The 26311-nt window shown below is 38.5% G+C and overlaps 1 protein-coding gene and 1 pseudogene across 1 annotated transcript in view; both read right to left on the reverse strand.

The window, feature by feature from the left end:
- LOC146390822 (GTPase IMAP family member 9-like) overlaps positions 1-2352 on the reverse strand; it is a 34618-nt gene extending 32266 nt beyond the window's left edge. The window contains exon 1 of the mRNA XM_084922394.1: positions 2293-2352. Coding sequence (XP_084778520.1) covers positions 2293-2338 — 46 coding nt within the window. The 5' untranslated portion in view covers positions 2339-2352. The remainder of the gene's footprint in view (positions 1-2292) is intronic.
- A 4871-nt stretch (positions 2353-7223) lies between these two features.
- On the reverse strand, positions 7224-21526 carry LOC146390823 (GTPase IMAP family member 6-like; annotated as a pseudogene).
- Between the last annotated feature and the right edge of the window lie 4785 nt (positions 21527-26311).

The raw sequence follows: 26311 nt of genomic DNA on the forward strand, positions 1-26311 counted from the left end.
GGCCAGCATGACACAGCGACCCAGTTCCAACAGTGAGAAGGGCGACAGTGGGAGACGCTGTGTGTAATCGACCGCCGGGCAGAGGTGCAGCCGTGTTGGGAAAGGGTTGCCATGGCTGTAAGCCAGGGTTTCTTCTGGGAATAGGTGCCAGCTTTCTGGCACCTATTTGTGGGTGCTGATGCGAGGGAAGCCTTGGTGGCATTACGTGGAGGATTCCGATGTGGAATAGAAGCTGGGCTGGGATGTGGTGGGCTCCGTCTTAGGCCTCGTTGGCCTATGACGGAGCTGGCATGGACCCCACTTGTGTGAAGGAATTTCTGGCCTGCTGGTGGACCCATCATGAACATGCATCCAGGGTTGTGGGACATTGCATCAGGGGATTTTAGCGCATGTATAAAATTTTATTTTCATGGGTTTTAGAATTGGTTTTTATTTAGTCTCCATGGGGATATTATTATATAGATAAAATTTTATTGTGTACGTTTTTTTTGTTGTTTTTTTTTTAAGCATTGTTGGTTTATTTGTGTTCCCTGGCCTGGTAATAAACTGTTTCTGATGAGACCTGCTTAATCTTTGTGCCCTTGGTATCTGACTCGCTTGCTCCCCCTTGTATTTAAAAGAACCATTCCCCTCTAGCTTGCACGCTTGACATTAATCACTTATTTATACTTCACAAATGATACCATGAACATATTATTTATGAGGTTATTAATCAAGAATAAACATTTACTACATTTATAAGTTTCATACTTAGAATGACTAACACTTTATAAATGACCAATTAACCACATTATTAGTGCTACCAATATATCTTCATGGCCCTAAATTTGTAAAGGCATAATTTATGTAAAATGTCTTTATATATACACTACATATATATATATATGTATGTAATTCCACGGTCTGCCATCGCTGTCCGTGACAGTGTTTCCTTGAGAATACAAATGTGTGAATAATTTTAACCAAAATATTTTCAAATTGTATTTGTTTGCTACCAACCAAAGTCAGTAGCATTAAATTGTCCAAAATGTACACCCATGAATCTGATGCTTTGCATTACGGTTTGTGATGTAAGGCTTAAATGAAGCTGCTTGGCCAGGGAAACCCATTCAATGAACCTCTTTACGTGCTACTTTTGAGCTAATCTGAAGGCCACATGAAGTTTGGAGGCCTGTAGCGATTGACTCGGCAGAAAGTTGGTGACCTCTGCACACTATGTGAATCAGCATCCGCTGACCCCACTCTGTGATTTTAAGTGGCCTACCAGTTTTTGGCTGACTGGCTGCTTAGTAGTGAGGAAATTTCATGATCCTGTCACGGTTCCACACTGGAATTCACTGAGGTCCTGAGAGTGACCCATTCTTTCACAAATGTTTGTAAACACAGTCTGCATGCCTAGGTGCTTGATGTTACACACTTGTTGTTCATTTTAGTTTTCTCTAGCTATCTAGTTTCACGCTGTTTGTGATAGACCATTCATAGTTTAAAACGACTATGTGTTTATACACCACTCTCCATTTAATCACATAATATTAACTCCAACCAACTGGTTGTGGCAGATGGCTTACCAAAGCACCTTGAGGTGACTGTTGTTGTGACATGGTGCTATATAAATAAAACTGAACTGAACTTCCTCAATCTGCTACAGTGAGGTATAAATACAGTGCTGCCTTAACACTAACTTCAGGCACAGTTTGGTAACTAAGGCGTTTCTCTTCAGTGGGTGGAGTACAGAACAAAGGCACACCTACTTGGACTGCATCAGTGTGCTAAGGTAACTTCCGCTTAAGCCATTGCCTTATGTCTGCACTCACTGGATAAATCTATATTCATCTTCAGTCGTGTCTCAGCAGTGACATAGTGACTTCACTGGACTCTGAGACACTGAACTCATTCAGCCAAAAACATTTTGGTCCAGCAACTTATGCGTTTAGTCAGTTTTGATTTGCCTCTAAGACACAGCTGATTGTGTTTTTGTATTGGAGACCCAGCTGTATATTTTTGGTGCTGTTGTATTACTGTTATATTGCAAGTTTGCCACATTCCAATTGTGAGGGACCATTGTATACAACAAAATCAAGTAAATTAAAAGCATTTGTTTCTATTTACTTTCCATTTGGATCAAGTTTACCTTTTTCAAGTAACTTACTAGATTTGACAGTGTCAGTTTCTTTTTTTAATAGTAGGCTTAGAACAACAATTTATTTTATCAGGATAGAGATTCCTGTCATCTGAAAATCCTACTGACTAAAACTCATGTCAGCTCATGTCAACATGTCAGTATGCCGTTACCTCTGATGTACTTTTGACCTCCAGCTGCTCCTGCCATGCAGATCATTTTTGGTGACTCCAGAAGAGCTAAATAAGGAAGAATAACAAATAGATTAGCATATTTGGTTAGGGCTGTTTTTTTATATTGCCACACAAAAAAGACTACTAATTTCAGTTCAGCTAAATTGCTTTACTACACTAAAAGAAAATAGGCAATGTTTTTTTAATACACTGGACAATAGACAAATTAATACACTGTCACCAAAATGCTGTATTTGTTTATTTATTTAGAATACCTTTCTCAGGTTTGATTCTTCCAACCTCTTTCTGTGTTTTGTCTTCTGCTTCTGTTGTCTCAGCTTTTGCTCCTGTCTTTTTTTTCATGTTTTCCTGCAAAACTGTAACACTTGGCCCAAAGAATGCTTTTTTCAAAGGCTCAACAGCAGGGCCTGTTAAGTTGATCCATACATGCTTAGAGACACCACCTGGATTCATCGGTTCTAAAAGACACAAATAGCAACATGTAATTAATATACAAATACCAAGAAAAAGGCTTCAAGACCAACTTGAAGCTGGTTTCTATCCAGCCATAGAGCTCATCCACATACTAACCAATAAAGTCAAAGTCTGTCTTTATGTTTCTTGGGGAGTTTGCTGAACAAAGCATGATCAAACACTCTGAGGTCAAAACAGTGTTTTGTTAAATTTGATTTAACATTGAAATGTAAATGTTAAATTTGTCATTGGCATTTTTTATTCTGTAGAGGCCACATATTACTCAAATAACTTATGTAGTGTAATCCAGTTAATAGATTATCTCAATGACTCTTGCCTCACAAATACCAGAAGCAATTGAATTTTCTCCAACAAGGCTTCCTTCCTGGGTTGGTGTAAGGTTTCACATTTGCCATTACCGACTTACACACAGTAGGCTTAAAGCATCATCCAAGTGTATTTTGAAAGCATACTTTATCTAAAATATTAGTTTTCAAAATGCAGTTGTGATGCCCACAAAGTGTTAGTGTTAAAAGTACTTACCAGACATGGTGTTTGAAGTGAAGAGCACAGCGTTACAATCACGGTGTATCTTGTGACTTCAGCTTAGTCACATTTGTCACAATATGTGTATATAGAGGGCGGATTGCTGGTTTCCCCTTCAGGAGGAAATAGAATGCAGCTGAGTGTGTATTTTTAGTAACAAAATAGCTTTGCATTTTTATAAAACAACTTAAAAAAATAAATTGCAACACATTCAAGTTCTTTTTTTTTAAAGCATAGTCAACTATTCGTTTTCAGAATGTTGTGATGTCTGCAAAGGTTTAGGTTAAAATAACATACCAGACGTGTTGTTTGAAATGAATGAATGCAGAGCAGAGCGTGACAATCACAGTGTGTCTTGTTGTTTGTGACTTTTGCTTACTTTCTCTTGCTGTTTCAATATCTGTCTGTAGAAGGTGGGGATTGCCCTGGTTTCCCCTTCAGGAGGAAATAAAATGCAGCTGCAAGTGTTTGTTTTTTTTTTTTTAACAAAATAACTTTGCATTTAGATAAAATAACTTTCAAAAATTTAATTAATTGTAACGCATTCTGTTTGTTTGTTTTTTCTTTTTTTAAAGTATACTTTAGCTAAAATATTCATTTTCAGAGTGTAGTGATGTCTGAAAAGGTTTGGGGTTAAAATAACTTACCAAATGTGTTGTTTGAAGTCAATAAATGAAGATCAGAGCTTGACAATCACAGTGTGTCTTGTGGCATGTGACTTTCGCTTACATTATCTTGCTGTTTAAATATGTATCTGTAGAGGGTGGGGATTGCTTGGGTTTCCCCTTCAGGAGGAAATAAAATGCAGTTGCATGTGTTTTTTTAAGTAATGAAATAGCTTTGTGTTTATGTAAAACAAATAAATTAATTGCAACCATTTTTTTTGTTCAGGTTACTGCTAATCTTCCATTATTAATTATCTCTTACCAGTGTAAGTATTTGCTTTCACCTCTGGTGCACCTGTTGTTAATTTCATCAACACCAAAGGAGCTAAAACTGATTAACAACCCCCTCTGCTACTAAACTGACTAGATCAATATTCCAGAGGTTTAACTGACTAATTGCAATAATCTTTGTTTTCTTTTTAAACTTGTCGAGTCTTGTCTAGGACATTCAGATCATTATTCTAATAATGATCTGAATGCACTGTTGTCCCAAACACACATTGCTTTTCCAAGATCAGCTCTGTAAATTCTCTATAGGCTCCTCTTATTCATGCATTTGTTTTATCTGTTTACTTATTAATTTCCATTCATGTTATTTCAGTTATTATATTATATGTGACATGCTACGACAATGTCTAAGGCAGCGAGAGAAAAAAAGGGAAGGGTGGGGGGTGATAGTGAAAAATATAATAAAAAATATAATAAAAGGATAGTGTACAAATAGAAATGCACAACGTATCGCCAACTATCGCACCTGTAAGAAAAACAAAATACATGACGCATGAGTCGACACTCTTCTTGTGGAGTGTGTGGGGGGTGGGAGGGGGGGTTGATAAAATGTATTTGAAAAAGAAGGTGGGAAGTGGCAATAACACCGCCCCAAGAGTCAGAGGCAGACAGAGGCACACATCCGAACATCCAAGAGAAGGAGGGAAGCGCCAGAGGTGCCACCGGCCAAAGGGAGAGATTTCCAAAGGACCAGAGGATGAGCAAAGCCCCGTGACCAGCAAAGATATACTCTGATTAAAAAGTGTTGAACAATATACACTCATTCAAAAAATAATTTTTTGTAGGACTCTATGCTTTTTTCCAAAACCTCCTTAAGCAGCAATGATTTTAAGCAATTATTTTCACACCATTTCATGCTGGGGTGCTTGTTGTGGTTAATTTTAGGGATAAAGTTATGGTTAGAGTTAGGATTATGGTTAGACTGGAATGTGTGTTACTGCCAGGAGCGTCATTCTATTGGATTTCATTCACGATCCGGTTCGTATTATAGGGAAGTAGAAGGTTACCTTTCACGTTCCCATGGGACAAATCGTCAGTATGTTACGCGTCAGGAATGGGAACGGGCCTGATTCTTTGGATACCCGAGACCAATAATAACCTGCAGCAGAATGATGGGGTCAGAAAAGCATGAGGAAGATGAGAAACAGAACACATACTTAAACAAGTTGTGGAGTTCCTAATAGACTTTTAAACTGTATTGCAACGGGTGCTACTAGAAGTCACCAAACATGATATCTGAGTTATGTCTCTGGTATTTTCCCAGACCACCGTGCAATACTTCATTTGCATTTTGCTTTTTCCTTCTTCCTTGTTTTGAGTAGTTGCTCCTGGAGAGGGATTGTTGTTCGGGTATTAAAGACAATCCAGAACAAGCAGAAACTGAAAGTATTTGCAGTAAAGACAGTAAAGGTATTTCAGGACAACAAATGCAGCATTTGGTGATGCCTGTGGTTTCTGGACTTCTTAACGGTCCTTACACCTAAAATTATGCTAGTTTGAGTATTTTTCAAAGTTCAAAGTCAGCTTTACTGTCAAAAGCCATATGTACAGATCATAAACATTATTTTAAAAATTGCAGTCCTCAGTATTACACTAAAACAACATATGAAAATATGAGACTTTTTTCCCTTCCATAGAACAAGCAGTATGTGCTACGCTGATGACTAGGTTGAGTGGATGGCATGAAATAAAAAGGCCCAAGAAATAGAAAATAATGTATTTCAGAGCCAAGCTGAGCTCGTACCTTGTCAAACACCTTTATACTTGTTGCTGTTATTGTTTTTGCTTTTTCTGCTGCAGCTGTATAATTATTAGAACAGCCACAGCAAACATGCAAACTTGCTCACAAGTATTTTAATTATTCTAAACTGATGACCAACTTCTGTCTCTAACATATTTTCTGATGACTATCTAATTCACACCAAGTTTTTTTTTCCTCCCTCCTTGTTTTGAGTAGTTCCTCAACCTGGAACAGGTTGCCCCTGTATGCTCCTGTAGAGTGGTTGATGTTCAGTTATCAAGCACAGGGCAGAACAAGCAACAATTGCAGGTGTTTGCAGTAAAGCATCACAAGATAAAATTTTGTTAGTTTTCATGCCGGACTGTTTACTCTTTCATTCGTGGCGATCGTGGCTCAAGAGTTGCCAGTTCATCTTGTAATCGGAAGGTTGCTGCTCCCTGCCTGCACTGCACATGTGTACTATATGTACCCACTGCCTGTATTTCAAATTTATATCACATCATAGAAAATTATATTGCTTTCCAGCAAATGTGCTTTTGCTGTGCTGTACTTTGTTCGATACAGTAGGAAACCATAATTGCACAGCTCAACCCAGAGGAAAGAATGTTTCAGTGCTCAGCAGTGCTGTTGCCATGTGAAGGGCCATTGTGTTTAAGAATCACTGTAATTGCTAAACAGTTAATAATAATAAAAATTAAAAAAAAATGAAAACCCATTGAATTACATTGGAAAGTCTGCACTTCAACTGAGTGTTGGGAAAAAATGGTGGTGGTCCACATAAACAAAAATGTCTATGTCTAATTATACTTATTAGAATTGTTAGACAAGAAAAACACACCTGTTGGCAAGCATGCAAACTTGCTCACAGGTATTTCAGGCATTCTGACTTCTGTCCGACATATTTCCTCATGACTTTCTAGTTCACACACCCTGTTTTTTTTCCCTCTTCCTTGTTTTGATTAGTTATTGGGACTGGGGGAATTACTCAAAACAAGGAAATACTTTTGAACATCTGAAAATGGGTGAAAAAATCTAATAGGTGAACAGTTAAATCGACATTTAAAATCTAAACTGAATGTTGTTCATCTGAGGATTTATTGAATATATTTAGAATTTGCTAATGACAAGATGATTTTTCTTTATCATTTCCTGATACACAAAAACATTTTGTTCATCATAGAGGTACAATTAATCGAGAGAGACTATATTTTCTTCTGTTAGACACACTTAGATCTGGTGAATAAACAGTAACATACACAGGAATGCAGCACAATGTCAAAGTGAAGGCATTACCCTTTTCATTTACTTTTTGTCTTGTTTTCTAAGAGATGCACAGAATTTTGATGAATTAGGATGACTGATTTTATTCTTATCCAAAGATTTGTAGAAACCTTGAAAAAAAAGTGAAATCAGTGTTATGTTTATGTGGCAGTGGAATAAAGGAATTATCTTATACTTATCCAGGGTCTGATTGGTTGTTTTGAACTTTTTTAGGTTGAATTCTTTGTTTGGTGTTCTTAGTTTTCTTTATTTTTTTGTTGGGGCATTTTGGAGTTTTCATTTTTTATTTAGTTTTAGAGATCAACTTGTTCTGTCATCATCTTGTGTCGACTCACTGAGGCTAGGTTCATTCTTATGTTTGTGTTTTTCTTTTTAGTTACGGTGCTCATTTCCTTTTTTATTTTGACAGTTGTTTTATAGTGTCTTGTGTTTACCCTCATCCCCGTCCACTACTTCTCTCATTGTCTTTGAATATCTACACCTTTCCCTTCCATATGATTAATAATGTGTCAGTGACACTAGGACCACCTCTAAAGAGACACCCACTGTAAGAGTTAAATACCTGTGACACTGTCAGTTGTTTTAGCCTCTTGGACGAGAGGAAAGGCATCTTCGTGAACCTACAGTGGTCCAGTTGCCTTCTTTAAGCACTCAACACAACCTTTCAGTAAGCATGTCAGCAAGGGGGAAAATGCACCCCAAAATATCAAAGACAATTTATTCATTTATTTTTGGATAACACATAATATAGAAATATTCTACTTGATATTCTTATTGAAGAAATATAGTTATTTAAAAGTAGGAAGTAGCTTAATTTATCTAGAGGAACAGGTTTTGTGATTTGGTAGAAATACCAGAGTACAAACCGAGTTGACTTTAAAAAGATTTTCACTTTATTAAAAGTTATTTGTTAAACAAAGAATTCATTTCTTTAGCTTACAAAAAAGAAAAAAGAAAAAAAGAAAGAAATAATTCTCTTACTGAGCAGCATGAAAATAACTGATAATTTGGGTAGTTTTATAAAATCTCATTTTTCAAAAAATGAATTTTAAAACCTGTGATGTTGTATCACAGATTCTGTGTTTCTGATTCATGTGCAATATTGGACATAGCCCTTTTTTATGGTGTGATTATATGATAACAAGAATAATAACAAGCAACAGGAACATAAATGATAACAGGAGGGTCCCAGCCAATGGTGCTTTGAGAAAAAACCAAGACAGAAGCAATGAGTAGAAAACAAGCACCAGTAATACCACTCCAAGATGTTGTTTTATCAACTCTGTCACATTTCTTATTTTTTGTATTAGCCATGCTACGCCTACTGCTCCTCCAGTGACTACAGCTGCTGCTGCTGCCACATATCCTGCTGCTGTGCCTCCAGACCCTGCTGCACCAGCACTTGCACCGGCTCCTGTTGCTGCTGCCAAACTTTCTACGGCTGCTGGTACTCCTATAGCTGTTGACAATGCTCCAGCAGCTACACCACTTCCTATAGCTGTTGACAATGCTCCAGCAGCTACACCACCTCCTGTAGCTGTTGACAATGCTCCAGCAGCTACACCACTTCCTATAGCTGTTGACAATGCTCCAGCAGCTACACCACCTCCTATAGCTGTTGATAATGCTCCAGCAGTTACACCACCTCCTATAGCTATTGATAATGCTCCATCAGCTACACCACCTCCTGCAGATGCTCCACCACCTGCAGATGCTCCACCTCCTAATAGTTTGTTTTCTCTTGCACTCTCTTGTACTCATTTTGTGGTTTATCTTCCACTTTTCCTTCCATCTTTTCTTGAGTTTCCTTTTCTTCTAGTGTTTCATTTGGTCCTTCATCTTGTTCTAGTTCATTTGATTTTCCAGTTGTTTTTTCTTCTTGTGCTTCTTTTGTTTCTTTTGCTACTTCCCCTTCACTGTTTCTTTTTTTTTTCTTTTGTTATTTCTGTCTGTTCATCATTCATTTTTTCTGATGTGGCATGCTCTTCATTTTTTCTTCCTCTTCCTCCTTCTTTTTCTTCTTTTTTCATTTCTTTCTGTCCATTGTTAGTTGTTTCTGATGTAGATTTTCCATCTCCATTTCTTCTTTTTCATCTGCTTCAGTGCCGTCTTTCTTTTTTCCATTTGTTGATCCTGGTGTTAAAACTACAACAGCTGACCCAGAGAAAGTCTTTGCCATGGATTCTGCTGCAGTGCCTGCAAGTTTGATCATTTAATTCTTAGAGACACTGCTGTTAGCCTTATTACAGATGTCTACTTGTGGCAACATCTTGTTAGTGTAGCACACTCCCTTGTTTTCTTTAACTACCTGGTCTATTGTGTTTAGCAGTTCTGCCACTTTTGACTGGCTAGTGTCACCCTGTCGGTTGTATTTATTAATTATGTGGTATCGGCTCTTGCACTTCTTCACCAGGTCACTCAGATATTTATTCTGATCTATGAACTCTTTTACCTCCATTTTATCTGAGTCTGGGCCATCCTGAATAAAGACAACTGCAGCATATTTGAAAACCTCCTCTGAGAAATACTGGTTTATTTTCTCAATGACAGTCTGTTGCTGCTGCTGCTGGTCTGTGGATGTCTCCACTTTGAGCACAATGAGAAAAGCATGAGGCCCTGGAGTGCACTCAGTGACAGTATTTCAGGCTTCAGCTCCTCCTCTGATCTACCTGGGCCAGAGAAATCAGGAGTGTTGATCAGGGTAATCCTTCTTCCATGGAGAGATTTGGACTCAGTTTGACATTCAGTGTTGTTAACCTGGAACACGTCTTCTCCATGGTGTTTGCTAGGGTGCTTTTCCCAGCTTCAGTGTTTCCCAGCAGCACAACCCTGTACAATTTCTCCACTGGAAAGAAGTGAAGACAGAAAATTAATAGAGCATTTGAGTACTCATATGTTGTAATATTGAGCTCCAAAAATATACATATATGTGTCTGGTGTTCAGCCAGAGGTTTGTGCTAAAAAAAAGAAGATGTGACTCTGTACACTGACAAACTCGCCCTCCCAGACTCCTCCATTTTATTTACAAAAAAGAAAAAAACATAGGGCCAGGAGAGCAGTCAGTGATGATGCTTTCCTCGGAGACACAACTGAGTCAAACTTATGTCTCCTCAAGGATGTTGTTACCTTTGATGTACTTTTGAGCCCCAGCTGCTTTTCCTTCCATGACAATCATTGTTGGTGGCACTAAAAAGGCAAAACGAGTGAAAATAACACATTAGACAATTCTGTTTTTGTAGAGTTGTTTATTCATATTTCTGTAAAAAAAATTACTAATATCAGCTCAGGTCATTTGCTACATTGCATAGAGAGAAATAAAGTCATGCTTTGCAAAAATCACATTAGATGAAATGACACAAAAATGCAGCATTTATTTGTTTAGTTATTCAGGATACCTGTCATGTCATCTTTCTGTGCTTCTCGTAGTGTTACCACTTTAGCGCTCACGTTTTCCTGCAAACCTGCTACATTTTGACAGAAAGCTTCTGTGAGAGATCCAGCTGCAGGGCCTGTTAATTTGATCCATACATGCTTAGAGATGCTTTCCCTGATTTTAGCAGAGGGATGGGGGATTCCTCTGTGTTCTAGAAGAGATAAATTGCAGTGTTTAATTAATGGTGTACATTTATGTAGCTGGAAAATCCTTTTTCACTTATTTATGCTTTTGTTGAAACAATTGCACATATTTGTAAAATTCTTAAATCACCAGAAGAGGTTAAAAACATCCACAAAATAATGACGGCATAGGAGAAACGTGACATTGCATTCTGTGCAGCCGCAATAAGACTCAAAGTAATATATCTGCCTTCATGCAGCATGTCGAGTTTGTTTGGCAAAGCATGATCACAAGCTCCAAAATCAAAGATACTTTTTAAAAAAGTTTTTCTAACCCCAATCATTCATGTTCGTATGATGTCATCTTTTTAACACTAACTTTACAAGAACATTTTTAAACTACCTCTTTAGACATTCTAGAGCTGCATTTATTTCAGTTGTACAATCTATGACTTTAATCCAAACTGTAACTGACTGTGAGGAATGTGTTTTGGCTGAAAATGTACATTTTAAATGCATGCATGAGATGGGCTATGTATCTGTTCTCTAGATTTATTTTTAGCACTTAAAATCTGTAAGTGTCAATGTCATACATTACTCTAATATTTATAAACTCTCTTGAATTTTCACACAGGTCAGTAACTCCTAAGGCACCTTCAGGTGAAAATGGGTATTGAAGACAGTAAGCAACATCTCTGCTCTACTAATGTTTGGTTTTGGCTCCATCTAGTGGTTCCTGAAATATAATGCAATGTTATGTCATCAAGCTTCGTTCTTGTTGGTTTCACTTTTGATTTCTTGGTCTCATTTTTTCCTGCATTCACTGTGCGGCCTTTTAGGTAAAATGACAAAAAACGAGCTAATTTGATTTGTTTGTTTGTTTTTTATTCAATTATAAAAAGCTAGAAAATGCCATTCAAATCAAATGTATTTAATGCAATCTGGCTGACAGATTAACATGATGAGCCATGTATCATAAAAAGTCAAAAGTGCCAGCAGGCTACGTGCTTGGTTTGGTCCGACATTTCTGTGATTGTGATTTCATCACAATAGTCACAAAGCACCAACCAAGTGTCGTTTCCTTCGATTATTTAGTAGACTTATCGAAATGCACATGGTCGTTATGACTGCAGAATATTAGGGTTAAAATAACTTACCAGGCATGCTTGCAGCACTATTGCTGTTTGAAAAGTTTGGTTGGAGAGAGCTGCGGATTTCAGTTTGAGTGGAAATAAAGAGTGCAGCTGAATGTTTGTTTTCAGTTGCTGAATTCTGCATTTGCAGAATATCTTAACACAGATGTGAGGTTTACCCTTCTAGACTAGAACAGAAAAGATAACTGTTCCAGTGGTCTTGCTATGAGCTCCTATATGTTATTATAGCATGTTGCTCTGACATGAAGTGGATGATGTAAGTGTATAATGTTGCATTCTTTTCTTTTTGTGCCCTTGCCACATGGTGTAGAAAGTACAGTATATAGCTACACATGACTGGTTGCAGATAAGACACATCTTTTGTGCAGAAACATGCTGAACATTAAAGGATAGAAGAAGCCCGGGTCTAATATTAAGTCAGATTTTAAGTTTTCTTGTTAATATTGATTTTATTCACCTTGCTACGACATCATACATTTCAGAAAGCCAAAACAAGAAACTATAATCTATTATGAATAAACACAAACATACAAATGTTAAAATGGATAAATTCATCTTTTCTAAGTGTCTGTCTCCCTAAAGGTTTAATCACATTTACACCAGGACATTATTCTAAATACTATACTAAATCAGTTGTTATGAAGCATATAACAATTCAATTCAACTTTTTTTCTATATCTCCAAATCACAACAACAGTTTCCTTATATTAGACATTGCATGTTGGTTTAAAATCTAACAGTCTAAAAGTGCAAACATATACTTTTTAATACTTGGGAATATAAATATACCTTTTGTGGTATATTATTACTATATTGCAATGTCTGTATTGTTAAATCATATACAATGCAATTGTTAATGGAACTGAGAACACACACATGTACACTATCTCTTAATTTCATGACAAGTATAATAACAAGCAACAGTAACTGTAAGCAGAAAAGGGTAGCAAATTGAGAAAAGGCCATGGCAGAAGCAATACATGGGGGGGGGTTGGTAAGTCCAAGACTAGGGCCTAAGGAGCTTGGAAAGAAAAGCGTCTGGACTTCTTTGAGTTGCTTGAAGACGTTTCACCTCTCATCCAAGAAGCTTCTTCAGTTCTAAGGTCAAAAGGTGGGGAGTCCCAGATTTAAAACCCAGTGGGAGTTTCCCCCCAAAGAGGGACAAAGAACCCCCGATGATCCTCTACCTAATCACATGAGCCAAGGTGTGAAAGCGGGTGTGGGTCCCAATCAGCCAGGGTTTCGGGTAAACTCATAGTGAAACTTGGCCCCACCCTATCATGTGATTTCCTGAGGTCAGATGGCCCAGGATGTGAGTGGGCGTTAAGGCGTCTGGGAAGGGAACTCAAAACTGGATTATAGATGGCAGACAGTTGGTGTCGTAAACCACCACCTCTGTTCAAAGATGGTCGCTCACAGTGGACATAAATGGCTTCTTTCACTCCTCTTTCAAACCATCTGTCCTCTCTGTCCAAAATGTGAACACTGGCATCCTCAAAAGAGTGTCCTTTATCCTTAAGATGCAGATGGACTGCTGAGTCTTGTCCCATGGAGGTGGCTCTTCTGTGTTGTGCCATGCGCTTGTGAAGTGGCTGTTTGGTCTCTCCGATGTAGAGGTCTGGGCATTCCTCGCTGCACTGTACAGCATACACCACATTGTTAAGTTTGTGTTTAGGAGTTTTGTCTTTTGGGTGAACCAGTTTCTGTCTGAGTGTGTTGCTGGGTCTGAAATGCACTGGGAAGTCATGCTTGGAGAAAACCCTCCTGAGTTTCTCTGATACACCGGCTACATAGGGGATGACAATGTTGTTGCATCTGTCTTTCTTATCCTCCCTCGCTGGTGTCTGATCTTCTTTTCTGTGCATCTTTGCTGACTTTATGAACGCCCAATTAGGATAACCGCATATTTTAAGTGCTTCCTTTACATGTGTGTGTTCCTTCTTTTTCCCTTCAGGCTTAGAGGGAACATGTTCTGCCCGGTGGTGTAGGGTCCTAATTACTCCAAGTTTGTGTTCCAGAGGGTGATGGGAGTCAAAGAGGAGGTACTGGTCCGTGTGTGTGGGCTTCCAGGAAAGGCAAACAGTTATCCTTTGTGTCTTCCCTGGTGAATTTGATGTTTTTGTCCACGGCGTTAATGTGCGCAGTGAAGGATTCCACTTCTTGTCTTTTGATTTTGACCCAGGTGTCGTCTACATATCTGTACCAGTGGCTGGGTACTCTCCCTTTAAAAGAGCCAAGAGCCTTTCTTTCCACTTCCTCCATGTATAAGTTGGCTACAAGATTAGGGCCCTTTCTCAATTCTAAGTACGCAAGTCCCTACTCGCGTTCTTGGCGAGACCGCATGGAAGTACGGGAGTACGGACTTGCCCGGGAGTACAGACTTGCCGAGAACGCGAGCACGGACTCGCGATTTGTACATTTGGAACACCAGCGTACTTGATGATGTCACAGGTCCGGAGTTTTTACTGCCGTCCCCTCTTAATTTAACTGTGAGTAATATGTTATGAAGCTTAACTTTAATCACAGCCAAACCAGTTTACTCAGGAACAAATAAAACACTGAAATAAACCAAACATTAACATTTAGAAGTGATCTAAGTTACTTATATATCATGTTTAACTTCAGTAGCGAAATCTCTATTAATAAAAATAGTGTACATGTATGTCTTAATAAAAACAAGCAGGTGAGATGTTACAACGCCTTTATTTTTATTTTAGTACAATAGACAGCTGCTGGGGTTTGGGGTTTGTTTAACCTGAGTAGCAAAAAGACTGCGGGGGGGTTGAAAAGATGTGCCGGGAGTCCGCTGTTCTCGCCGGCTCTAATGATCCTCGACCTCGCTGTCTGCTATGGAGCTGGCGAGTCACAGACGTCTCCGAAACGTCGGAGCACGTTTGGAAATATATGATATCTTGATCAATCGAGCAGATATTTGAAGTTTACACAACTACATTCTCGCTTGAAAATAACTTAAAAGCTTATTTTGTGACCCAGAAAGAGTAATATTTAAAAGTTTTCAGCCCCGCTCGTCCGCCATTGCCGCGTTTGAGTTTTGGACGAAATGCATTCTGGGATATTTAGCTGTACCAAGTACGCACAAGTCACCACCGATGCATGCTCGATAAAACAGGCGGAGCGAGAACACATCCGGGACTTTTTCGCGTTCTCGGCTTGAACAGTACTTGGTCTCCGACTGATGACGTATCACGAGTACACGAGAACGCAAGTACGCACAAGTACGCATATTGAGAAAGGGCCTATGACTCAGGTTTTGCAAAAGTTGATATACTTTTTGTACCCACTATATTACTTTGCATATATTTTGTGTTACCAATTTTCCAACTTTGCTCACTGTTTGAATTAACTACACTCCTACCTCTATTGCTCCAATATCAAATGCTGTTTTAAGAAGTAATGGAAATGCTGCTCTATCTGATAATGTTGTTCCTCCTAACCCTAAAATGAACCCTAGAAGAGCACCCATCATGCCACCACTTATTCATTCTTTTACTTTGCTTAGTTTTGGATTACACGTTATGATACTTTACTTAATTTACGAATACCTACTAAACTATTTTCCATAATTTTTGAAATGCACATGCTGCTATGCACTCTCTTAAACCTAAACCTACCCATTCATTCTGCTTATTTGGTTAATTGTTGCATTGTGAGTCTGTTATTTATTTCTGTGCATTACCAATGCTTCTACCATTGCTGCTGCAATGACTAAGGCTGTTCATTACTGTTATCGTTCCTACGGTGAATGCTGCTCAAACCCCTAAGCCTCCTTCTGTGCCTGAAAGGAACACAAAGGGAGACCTCACCATGCTGCATAGTCCACATCGGGCCTAGTGTGGTATTTATCTCACTGTTTGACTTATCAAAACTCTTACGTGTGCTGCTCCAATGTCTACTGCTGTTTTTAGTGATATCAATAGATCTACTATTAGTGCTACTCCAAACTTTGATGTTGTTCCTCCAAACTAACAAAAAGCAAAATTGACTGCCCACCACGCTTCCTAAGCCAATGAGTATGAATTCCATGAAGTGGTTTACTTTTTGAGTTACGAATATGACTCCAGTCAAAAATGACTGTTTTCAGTGTTCTTATCTGCTCTACTGTTAATGCTAGTCGATCGCATAACATTTTTGCTATAGACCCTAAAACCAAGCCAAAGAGAGCACCCGTTATACTCTCAACAACATTACATACCCATTCTACTACTAATGTTAGTCCTAACCGCAAAAAGAACACAAATGGATCAACCACCATGCCGCCTAATCCAGCAGCAACTGAATTTTTTTATGCTCCTTACATTTTGGATTGTCCATGCTGCTCCCCTTGTTGCTCCAATGTCTACTGTTTTTGTCAGTCCAACTATGAGTGTTGCTCCGCTCCCTAATATTCTTCCTCATTACTTTCATATATTGTTTTAGTAAGTATCCAAAGCATACAAGTTTCATTTATATAATTTTTCAAGGGATCTTATATCTGCTTTCACTCTTATATGCTTTTCATACTAGTTTCACACAAGACAGATACAAACTTTATAAGATTTATATATATCTTTTCCATATGGGTTGTCAACCTTGAACACATCTTCTCCAAATATGGTGTTTGCTAGGCTCCTTTTTCCAGCTTTAGTGTCTCCCAGCAGTACAATTCTCTACAATTTTTGCACTGGAAGGAAGCAAAAAGAGAAAATTAATAGCATTTGTGTTACTCATCCCTAGTATGTAATTTATAAATACCAATATTAATGTTTATTCTTGACGAAGTTCATGTATAATGTGTTCACGGTATAATTTATAAAGTTTATAATGTATTTATGTCATGATCCTGGGTCATATTGGCCCAGCATTCTTAGTTTTCTTGTATTTTTGTATTTTGTTCCTTATGCCGTGGTTCCTAGGTTCTGTTAAAGATGTTCCTTATTTGATTACCCCCTGTGTGCCCCTCTGTGTATCTGTGAGCCCTCGTTTCCCCTCGTGTTTCATTTAATGTTTTCCCCAGCCCGTTATGTCTGTGCTCTCTCCTCCTGTCTGAACCTCTGTGTACTTCCTGTTTTACTTTGATAGTCTCTCGTCAGTATGCGTCATGTTGTGTTCACTCCTGCCCTGTCTCGTTACGATTATCTGTGTCAGCTGTGTTCCCCGTGTGCTCCCACTTCCCTCGTTAACCCTCTGTGTATTTATGTGCATGTCTCCCTCAGTTCAGTGTCGTGTCGTCAATGTCTCCTCCCCGAACCTGTGTGTCTTTCTGTGTTCCCTCGGTCTTCTGTTAGCATTCCCAGTTCAGTTCTGTTTCTTTGTGAAGCCTGCAATAAAGCAGTGTTTTTGAGTTCAGCTTTTTGTCTCCGTGAGTTTTGCGTTTGGGTCCTCTTCTGCCTCCACACAGCCAGTTCATGACAATTTAGAAGCACACACACATGAAAATCCTACATTTTTCAAATCCCAAATATATGTGAGTGTGTGTACATACACACAAGGTCAACAAGGTCTTGTATATATGTATACAAGATTAACAGGGCCCTAAGAGGCTTCATCAGGAACTCAATGGGGATGTGGTGTACCACACTAGAGGCCAACTTCGAGCCCATAGCACAAGTCAGGATCAAGTGCGGGATGGACCAAGGAGATGCTCTGTCCCCACTGCTGTTCTTCATAGGCCTGAACCCCCTGAGTGAGATCATTGACAAGACTGGCTAAAGAATGGCACAATCGCCAGCCACCTCCTGTACATGGATGACATCAAGTTGTATGCCAGGAGTGAACGCGACATCGATTCACTGATCTACACCACCAGGATATACAGCAACGACATTGGAATGATGTTCGGGCCGGAACATCGCATCATTTTAGGTCTTGGTTAAGGATCTTGCTAGCTTACTAGCTTAAGCGTATCTTTCACTTATGTCCTGTGCATAGAACAGTGTCTTGCTTGAGGTCAGACACTGATGTTGGAATCTGACCTCTGACCTCCACTCTAATTTATCCCAAAGGTATTTTACTAGGTTGAGTCTGATTCTGTGCAGGCCAGTCAAGTTCTCTGTCACCAAACTCACTCATTCATGTCCTAATGGAGCTTACGTTGTGCACTGGTCATGTTGGATCATGTCAATTTTTTGCATTGCGCTTTGTGATGCAATTGTGAATTGGAGGTCTGTAGCCCTTGACTCTGCAGCAAGGGCGTAGATTTGGTTTTGGCATTGGTGGGGACGGATGATTCAGCCACCGAACCCTGCCCTGTTTCTTTTTTTTCCTTTTTGTCTTTGCTTCTTCATAAAAAAAAAAAAGTAAATATACTTGCCTATGTATGCTATTCTACATGCTTTTAAACCATTTAAAATTACAATTCATGGTTTTATATGTGAATTATATAATGTTAAATTACTATTAAACAAATGACTAAGTATTTTAGACTTTAGTTTACTTCAGCCATATTCCATATAAATCAGGTATCATATAAAAATAAAAACAGCTTCAAATACAGTCATGACAATAAAAGAATATGACTTTAAGGACTTAATAACATTAGTTCAGTTATAGTGCACCAACATCTGTTATACTTTGGCACTAAGGGAACACTGAATGACCTGGTGGTTTTTGTCCATAAAACTAACTAATCTAAGATTACCACAAAGTAAAAGATCTCTCAGCAAAATGATGCAACATTTTAGGCACACTATTGCCCCGATCAAATCAGTGAGCTGGGATTTTTTATTCTAAACATGAACTACTGTTACAGCAACAGACATGGACTACTGGTGCCCCGCACAACAACTCAATGTCCACTATGTGAAGGAGGCAAACACATGCTTTCTCTTCTCGTTAATCTATAGCACCAAATCATCAGTCAGTCACCTGTGACCTTGCCTCTTCACCTCTGTCTGAGCTACAACATGGCAGAGCTGCCTCTATCACCTGATAAATAACAGTGAGACATTCCAAATACATGCAGTCACACATGTGCTTCAAATACAGTAATGAACCACCAGGTCATCATCCAATTTCACCTGTGATCTTGTATCACCATTGCTCTCTGAGCTTTGTATTGGTTCTTCTGTCAACTGACAAATAGGACATATATGACAATAAGAATAAAATGTGTAGCTGCTTCAGTGTTTCTGTCAATTTGTGCAGATCTTGACTCATCAGTAATGTTTGTAGGGTGAGTGCATTTTAAAACTGTGCAAACTGCACTACAAGGTGGAATATTTGCAAAATCTGACTACCTTATGATATTTTGTCTCAAAAATTAACCCTATGAATATGTCAGTACCATTAGGATGAAATTATTGTGTCACCAACATTTTAACTTTAGACATATAACTTTAACAGCCTCTGTAAACTAATATCCTGGCTTGCTCGAGGCTGCCGTTTTCTCTGACAGTTTCAATCAAAATTAGAAATGCTACTCTGGGAGACTGAGAGAACTAATAGTGCTGCCTGTTGTGCAGTTAGTTTCCAAAACACGTTATTCATGGTTACATACAGTTTTAGACTGATGTGGGCCAAAGCCTAGCATAGCCTGTAACGTTATTATGACGGACACATTTTATGCGTTAATTTGGCTTTAAGTGAAAAATACTTTCTTATATCCAGGTTCTTCCTTGTTGCTGCCGTCCCCCTCTCCTCCTTGCAGGTCCTGGCAGCGCAGGCTTGCCGCTGCTAAAACTAAACAGTAGTGATGTGCGGATCGATCCTGAAATATCGATTCCTCCGATACCAATCATTTATGTTCTAGAATCGATTCTCACATTAAAATATCGATATTTTAGTAATTTAGAGTAAATTTGTAGTTTATCATTAACAGGAACACAGTGGAAAGAAACTATAACATTCGGATTGTCTACATTCAAAGGAATTACTTCCTCTTCCGCCTTTCATAGTCATGCGCGAAATACGGCTGTATAAATGTCTCGCAGCCTCTTGGCGTGCGCAGTCATAACAATGGCTGAGCGTAATCGGAGTCATGTGCGGACTTATTTTATCTCCACAAACAGCTGAGACGTGGTTTGTGATACATGTGGCAAAAAAAGTGCTCCAAGAGTGAGGTGTTGTGGCCATACTAGGGAGACATTCAAAAGGGCTGTTGGGGGGTAAATACATTTTATAGGGTTTATTTATCGGATAAAATACGTTAAATGTCACCGTTATTATTGGCCGGCCCGGAAACAGCGGGGGTGTCCAAATTAAGAGGCTGCTTCCACCTGAGGACCCGGCCTTCGTGGTCTAAAGAAAGCTGAGTAGTACGTCAGGCTCCCTCAGTGGAGTGAAACTCTGCTGTCTGCTCCTTGCTATCTAAAATATAACCGGGCACTGACGTAAACTCTTCTGTTTAATCATTTTCTGTTTGACGTTTATTCAGCTGTGTGAAAACCCCGGAGGAACCCTCCCAAGGGATTAATAAAGTTACATTTAATTTAATCTAATCTAATAACTTTAATCTCAGCCAAACCGATTTACTCATTAACAAATAAAACACTGAAAAAGCCAAACAATAACATTTTTAAGTTATCAAAGTGACTTATCATGTTTAACCCGAGTAGCGAAAGACCGCGGGGGTTTGAAAACGATGTGTCGGTTGGCTCAGATATTTGAAGTTTACACAGCGACATTCTTACCTGAAAATATGTTAAAAGTTTTTTTGCGACCCAGAAAGAGAAATAAGAGTAATGCAGTGAAGTAGATTCTAGGATCTTACGTGATGTCCACGAACGCACCACTGACATCCACACCTTCCCAGCCGACAATTAACAGGCTTATAAAAAACAGCTGAGCTTCACTACCAGAAGGAGGCATTTGGCAGTCTTGTCCATCCAAGGTGGCTGAGAGCATTAGGCAGTTAAACGCTGCAGATCTCTCCAGGAAAGCTACTCAGTTTAGTATTGCCCTTTAGAGAGTGGTTTGCACTATACTGCTGCTGTCTTGTCTGTTATGCAATGCTTTTATAATGAACAGTAATTTGGGGTGTATTTGTTTTATGTAAATCTTTTACTAATTTGTTTTAACGTTTTATGCTTCTAGGCACATGAGGTGGAATCCCCTCCCCGATGCATGCGAGTGTACACACCGGGCATAGGTAGATTGCACCATTTAGGGTTTAGTGTAAGTGAGGTCTGCAGTGAAATCACACGGGTGAGTAATTGGTGGCACCCTTGGGCACTCCTCCCTGTAGGTTGCCTCCTCAAGTGGCCGGTCTCCACCATTTTGTTTTGTTATTCTTTTAACATGTTGTGATTGTTTTTAGGGTAGCATCGTGGTAGGGAGTCTGGTCGTTTTGTTAATAAAGTGTTTTAATTATCTATTTTGCCATCTCAACCCTGCTACCTTAGGTGCCTTTTTGATTTTATAATTCTATGGTTTTAGTAGTAGTCCTTAATAAATTTTGATTTGTAAACTTCATCTGTCTTACCTCTGCTGTCAATAACGAATCTGTGGGCTCTGGTAGCCAGTGCAACACTTACATTGGCAAGAGAAGTCTTTCCTGGGGTGTAACGCCCTCCCCCAGGTGGGGTTGTCAACATCTTAGTTACCGTCCCCGGTTATTCCTCTATCGCGACACCACAGTAATATTAAAACTAAGTCGCTGCCGCCATTGTTGGAAACTGGAATTGGCTGGGCCGCGCTATGAATTCTGCGATATGGTTTTTCAATTTTGTTGTCCGGGTGGAAAATCGGGACAATGGTGGCTCCGGGAGAGTTTCGGGAGGGGCACTGAAATTTGGTATTCTCCCGGAAAAATCGGGAGGGTTGGCATGTATGGTTGTGGCAACATCACTAACCTTGTCAAACACCTCAGAGTAAATCATGTCACAGAAGATGACGAGTGTATGTTGAGGCGAACTGAAGAGAAAGAGAGGGACAGGTGCTGCTAGGGCGAGACAGACGTCTCTCATGGAGTCCTTTAGTGCTGCAGGCAGGCAGGCAAGGTGCTCAAATAGTGCACAACTTCAGTTTTTTATTTCTATATGATGAACCCTGCATTAAGTGATAAGAACAAGTAATCATTATGACGCTATAATTTGAGATACAATAAATAAAATGCGTTTTTGTACAAAGTATCGGTATCGGATCAGTAGCGTCGATACCACCCTGAATATTACTTGGTATCGGATCGGAAAGGAAATCAGTGGTATCGCACATCACTACTAAACAGAGCTCCCTGAAAGGCACAGCCAATCACATTGGCCATATTTGTCACATGACGTAGGACTCCAGTAGAGAACGTAATTTAACTCTTTCTGCATCGCTGGGTGAATGAAACGTTGACAGATCGTTTTCTTCTTTCTATCGGGTTTGTTTTTCTTTATTCGAAGAGATCGAATTATTGGTGGGGACAATTCAATAACCGCTGGATATTGGTGGGGACACGTCCCTTCCGTCCATGCCAAATCTACACCCTTGCTCTGCAGAAACTTGGCAACCTCTGCACAGGGGGTTAATAAAGGCAAGAAACCTTTTTCTGTCTTAATTTAAAGACCACGAATGTTGTGAGAAAGCGTGTTTTCATGAATTGAAAGAAAACTAACCTTCCCGCTAGGGCTGGGCCATATTATACCGTTCACGGTAATACCGGTATAATGTTGGGCAATGATAAGAAAATGAAATATCGCGATAGAATATGGCTAAAACATGCATGCGCAGTTCCTTTGTTTTCATAGCACATGAAGGAAAAACCATGGCAGCAATGGAGAATGAGAAGGGCGAAAGCAGATCGTTGAATGAAACAGATGAATCAGAATTGGTTTGTAAAAATGCTGCAACTTCAGTGATGTGTAACTGGTTTACCTTTCGTCCATCAGATACACAACAAAGCACTATTTTTGGTAGAGCATGCTAGCGGGCTGTCGTTATTTCCATGTTTATTGGAAAATACGGCACACTTAAACTGAATCCTTTGATTTTTCTGAAAATTGACAGTGCCCCTTATAATCCCGTGTGCTTTATGTATGAATTCTGGTTGTGTTTACTGACCTCGACACGATTTTATGTGGTACACGGCGCTCGAAAATCTGTCAAATGTTTTAGTACGACTTTGCTAAGCTACGAAGCCGCACCGCTTGATGGATTGTCGGAGCATTACGGCTATCGTAGGCAGGAGCCTCACGGAGTGATATGTACTGTGCTTCAACATAGTATTATCGTATTGTGTGTGTATAACCTCTTTGTAAGTTTTGTGGATATTATACATGGTTATGCTGAGGATATGGTGGCCAATTTCCACTGGAAATGCCTTTTTGTTAAACTGTCAGCAAGGAATTTGCACTGTTACATTTTTATATAACTTCAATGCACATAAAAAACAGCTGCTTGTTTAAGTGAAAATACATTGATGGGTTTTTTTTTTTTTTTTTTTTGCACTAATAAAGTTGTGGAGTTTTAAAGTATTTTGTCTAGTGTCAATTATGTCGTCAGTTATATCGTTATCGCAAATTTTCAAATGTATATCGTGATAAATATTTTTGGTCATATCGCCCTGCTCTACTTCCTGCCATTTGTAATGGAAGCCGCGATTCCACTTGTACATGTTTTATTTTGTGACAAATGTAGCTCTTAGACACTTCTTTTATCCTGACATTATTGGAAGGTTCTTACAGTTCCTTAAAGGTTCTTTAAACAGTCTGATGTATACTATTTGTGAGCAATGGTAGAATATGTTTGTTTATTGTTTACAAATGTAATATATGATTGAATCTGTTAAAATATAAAGACGTTACAATGGTAATATAAGCGGGTTAATCACAGTGTTAACGGGACTGCACAGAAATATTATTGATGCTGAACAGCAGCAGAATGTAATTGCAGATTTATTGTAAAAAATGATACTGATATACAAAAATTATTTTGTAAGTTTAAACTTGTGAGAAAACAAGGTAACCAAAAGGGTTTAACATGAGGACCTGATTGAAGGTGTTTTTGTTGTTAAAAGAGAAATGTTTGTCTAAGTGAACATAAAAGAATCGTGTGAAATTCTGTTATTAAATTCTGTTAATAGATGAGACGAGGAAGAGCCTGCAGACCAAACACAACTCATGTCTCCTGTCTCTGCTTTTCTGTATGAAAACAGACCCCATAAAAGGCATGTAATATATCTTTTCATTGCTGTTATATTACTGTTATATTGCAATTGTGTGTGTCCCATGGTTGTGTTAATTGCAAGTCCTGTTTTGAAGCTGTGTAATACTGATAAATTGTTTATTGCCTTAATGTTCTTAAAAATGTTTATGAAATAGTTTGGACTTACCAGTAAACCTTAAGAAGAATTTAAATTACCATTGAATACAACAAAATAAAATAAATTGACTGACTTTTTTCTCTTTACTGTGGATCAGGTTTGCTTTTTCAAGTACTGGCAACTTACTAGATTTGAAACTGTCAGTTTCTTTTTTTTCATAATAGGCTTAGAACAACACCTTGTTTTCTCAGGATAGAGATTCCTATGGGCAGAAATCTGTGCCATCAGAAACTGAATTTGAATAAGTTGAATTTGAAGTCCTCAGATTGAATCTGAATTGTAACTTGAATAAATGCTTTTGAAAACTGAATTTGAATTAGTCTAATTTGAAATTGAATTTATGGTTTGAAAATGATCATCACTAAATTGAAATTGAATTTTATATTTTGAAAATGAATTGATTTGCTTTGAAACTGCATTTTATCCTTTAAAAATTCAGCTCTCGAATAATTTCAGTTTCACTTCTCACCATTCAGTTTCAGTTCTACAATTCAATTTCAGTTCCAAAATTCAGTTTTTTGGAACTTACATCCGGTTCCGGTTCAAGCGCAGATTAATAGAACTACGTTTTACTAGCGGACCGAAAGTGTTACTGACGGGAATCTACAGCGTCTTGAGCTGAATTAAGACTTCAGAAGTCATTCGTCATGTCGAATGACCAGCGGATAAACTCTCAGGTTGGTAATAAATGTATTACATGTATAAGAACAAGCGTCATGTTAACAAATGATAGCCGTAAGGTAACTTTTATGCTTATTGTAGCTGTTAGCTAAAAACGCTAATTTAGCGTAGTTTGCCCTGAATTCAGCTTTGACAAACAAATATGATCGACTGTTTCTAGTAGAATTCCAGAGTTGTCATCTTGTACCCTCTCAGAGTACCCCCTCTGCATGCTTGCAGAGACCCCTACAGTAGGGAAACATGCAAAACAGTGTCCAAACCTTTGTATTTCAGCTTTATTTATGTCTTACACAGCATCCCAACTCTTTAGCTAACTTAATAACTTTAGCTAAAGTGAATAGTTAGTCTAATTCATTAGTGCAGCATTACTGGATCACCTCTGTTTGAAGTGATATAATATGATATACAACTATCACTGAAACAGCAAACTTTGTAAATAAACAAACAACACTTCTCATTCTCTAAACGTTTGGCCACAGCTGTAGATTACACTATCAGTGCTTGTTCACTCTTGACAATAATTACATTTCTAAATTTACTTTGTGCATTTACAGGTAAACAATATCTAATATTTTATCTAAATGACTGCTTTGTCTTTGAAAAGGGTGAAGAGCCTGAGGCCGGTGACAGTCCAGTTCTACTCTAATAGTTAGTCTAATTCATTAGTGCAGCATTACTGGATCACCTCTGTTTGAAGTGATATAATATGATATACAACTATCACTGTGTTTAACTACCATAATAATTCTGAGGGTACTGAGTGCATGCTTAATTTTATTTTTATTTTTTTTTAAAAACATACTGCTCCATTACTATGTTTGACATGCTGAAGTTGTCGGGTCACCTCCTAAATCGACCATCTCTTACAGGTGTTTTGTGCCAGAAATGGAGTGTCCACTGAAGACTGAAGATACTGAATCTCTACGCCTTGCCATTGATCCCTCTTGTGCCTTCATCTAGACAAGAGACATTAACTTAACCACTCTCATATGCTCTGTACCTACATCACCTTCCCTGACAGTCGTAGCTTGGCTCATCTGAGGGTGAAATTATAAGAATGTGTTATTTTGCAAAGTGCTCTCCAGGGTTCCTAAATAAAATATGGCATTGAGGTCATTATTTTTGAATTAATCCCTTCTTCTGAAATATAAGAACCTCTCCTGGTTTTAATGGCACTTTGGATTTCCTTACTTTCTGTTCCACTTCCAAACCCAAATAGATGCTGACAAGCTGACACAGTAACATGGAAGAGGGAAAGACGTTGGAAAGGACTACTACAAACAAACCTAATGCCTAACAATGAAAAATGTAAAATAAGAACAATAATAATAATAATAATAAAGAAAAAAGATGAAGTAACAAGTTTTTAGTATTTTGTTTATTCCAAATGATC

The sequence above is a fragment of the Perissodus microlepis genome, chromosome 3, assembly GCF_051167445.1.
Source record: "Perissodus microlepis isolate ML-2025 ecotype Zambia chromosome 3, ASM5116744v1, whole genome shotgun sequence".
NCBI lineage: Eukaryota > Metazoa > Chordata > Actinopteri > Cichliformes > Cichlidae > Perissodus > Perissodus microlepis.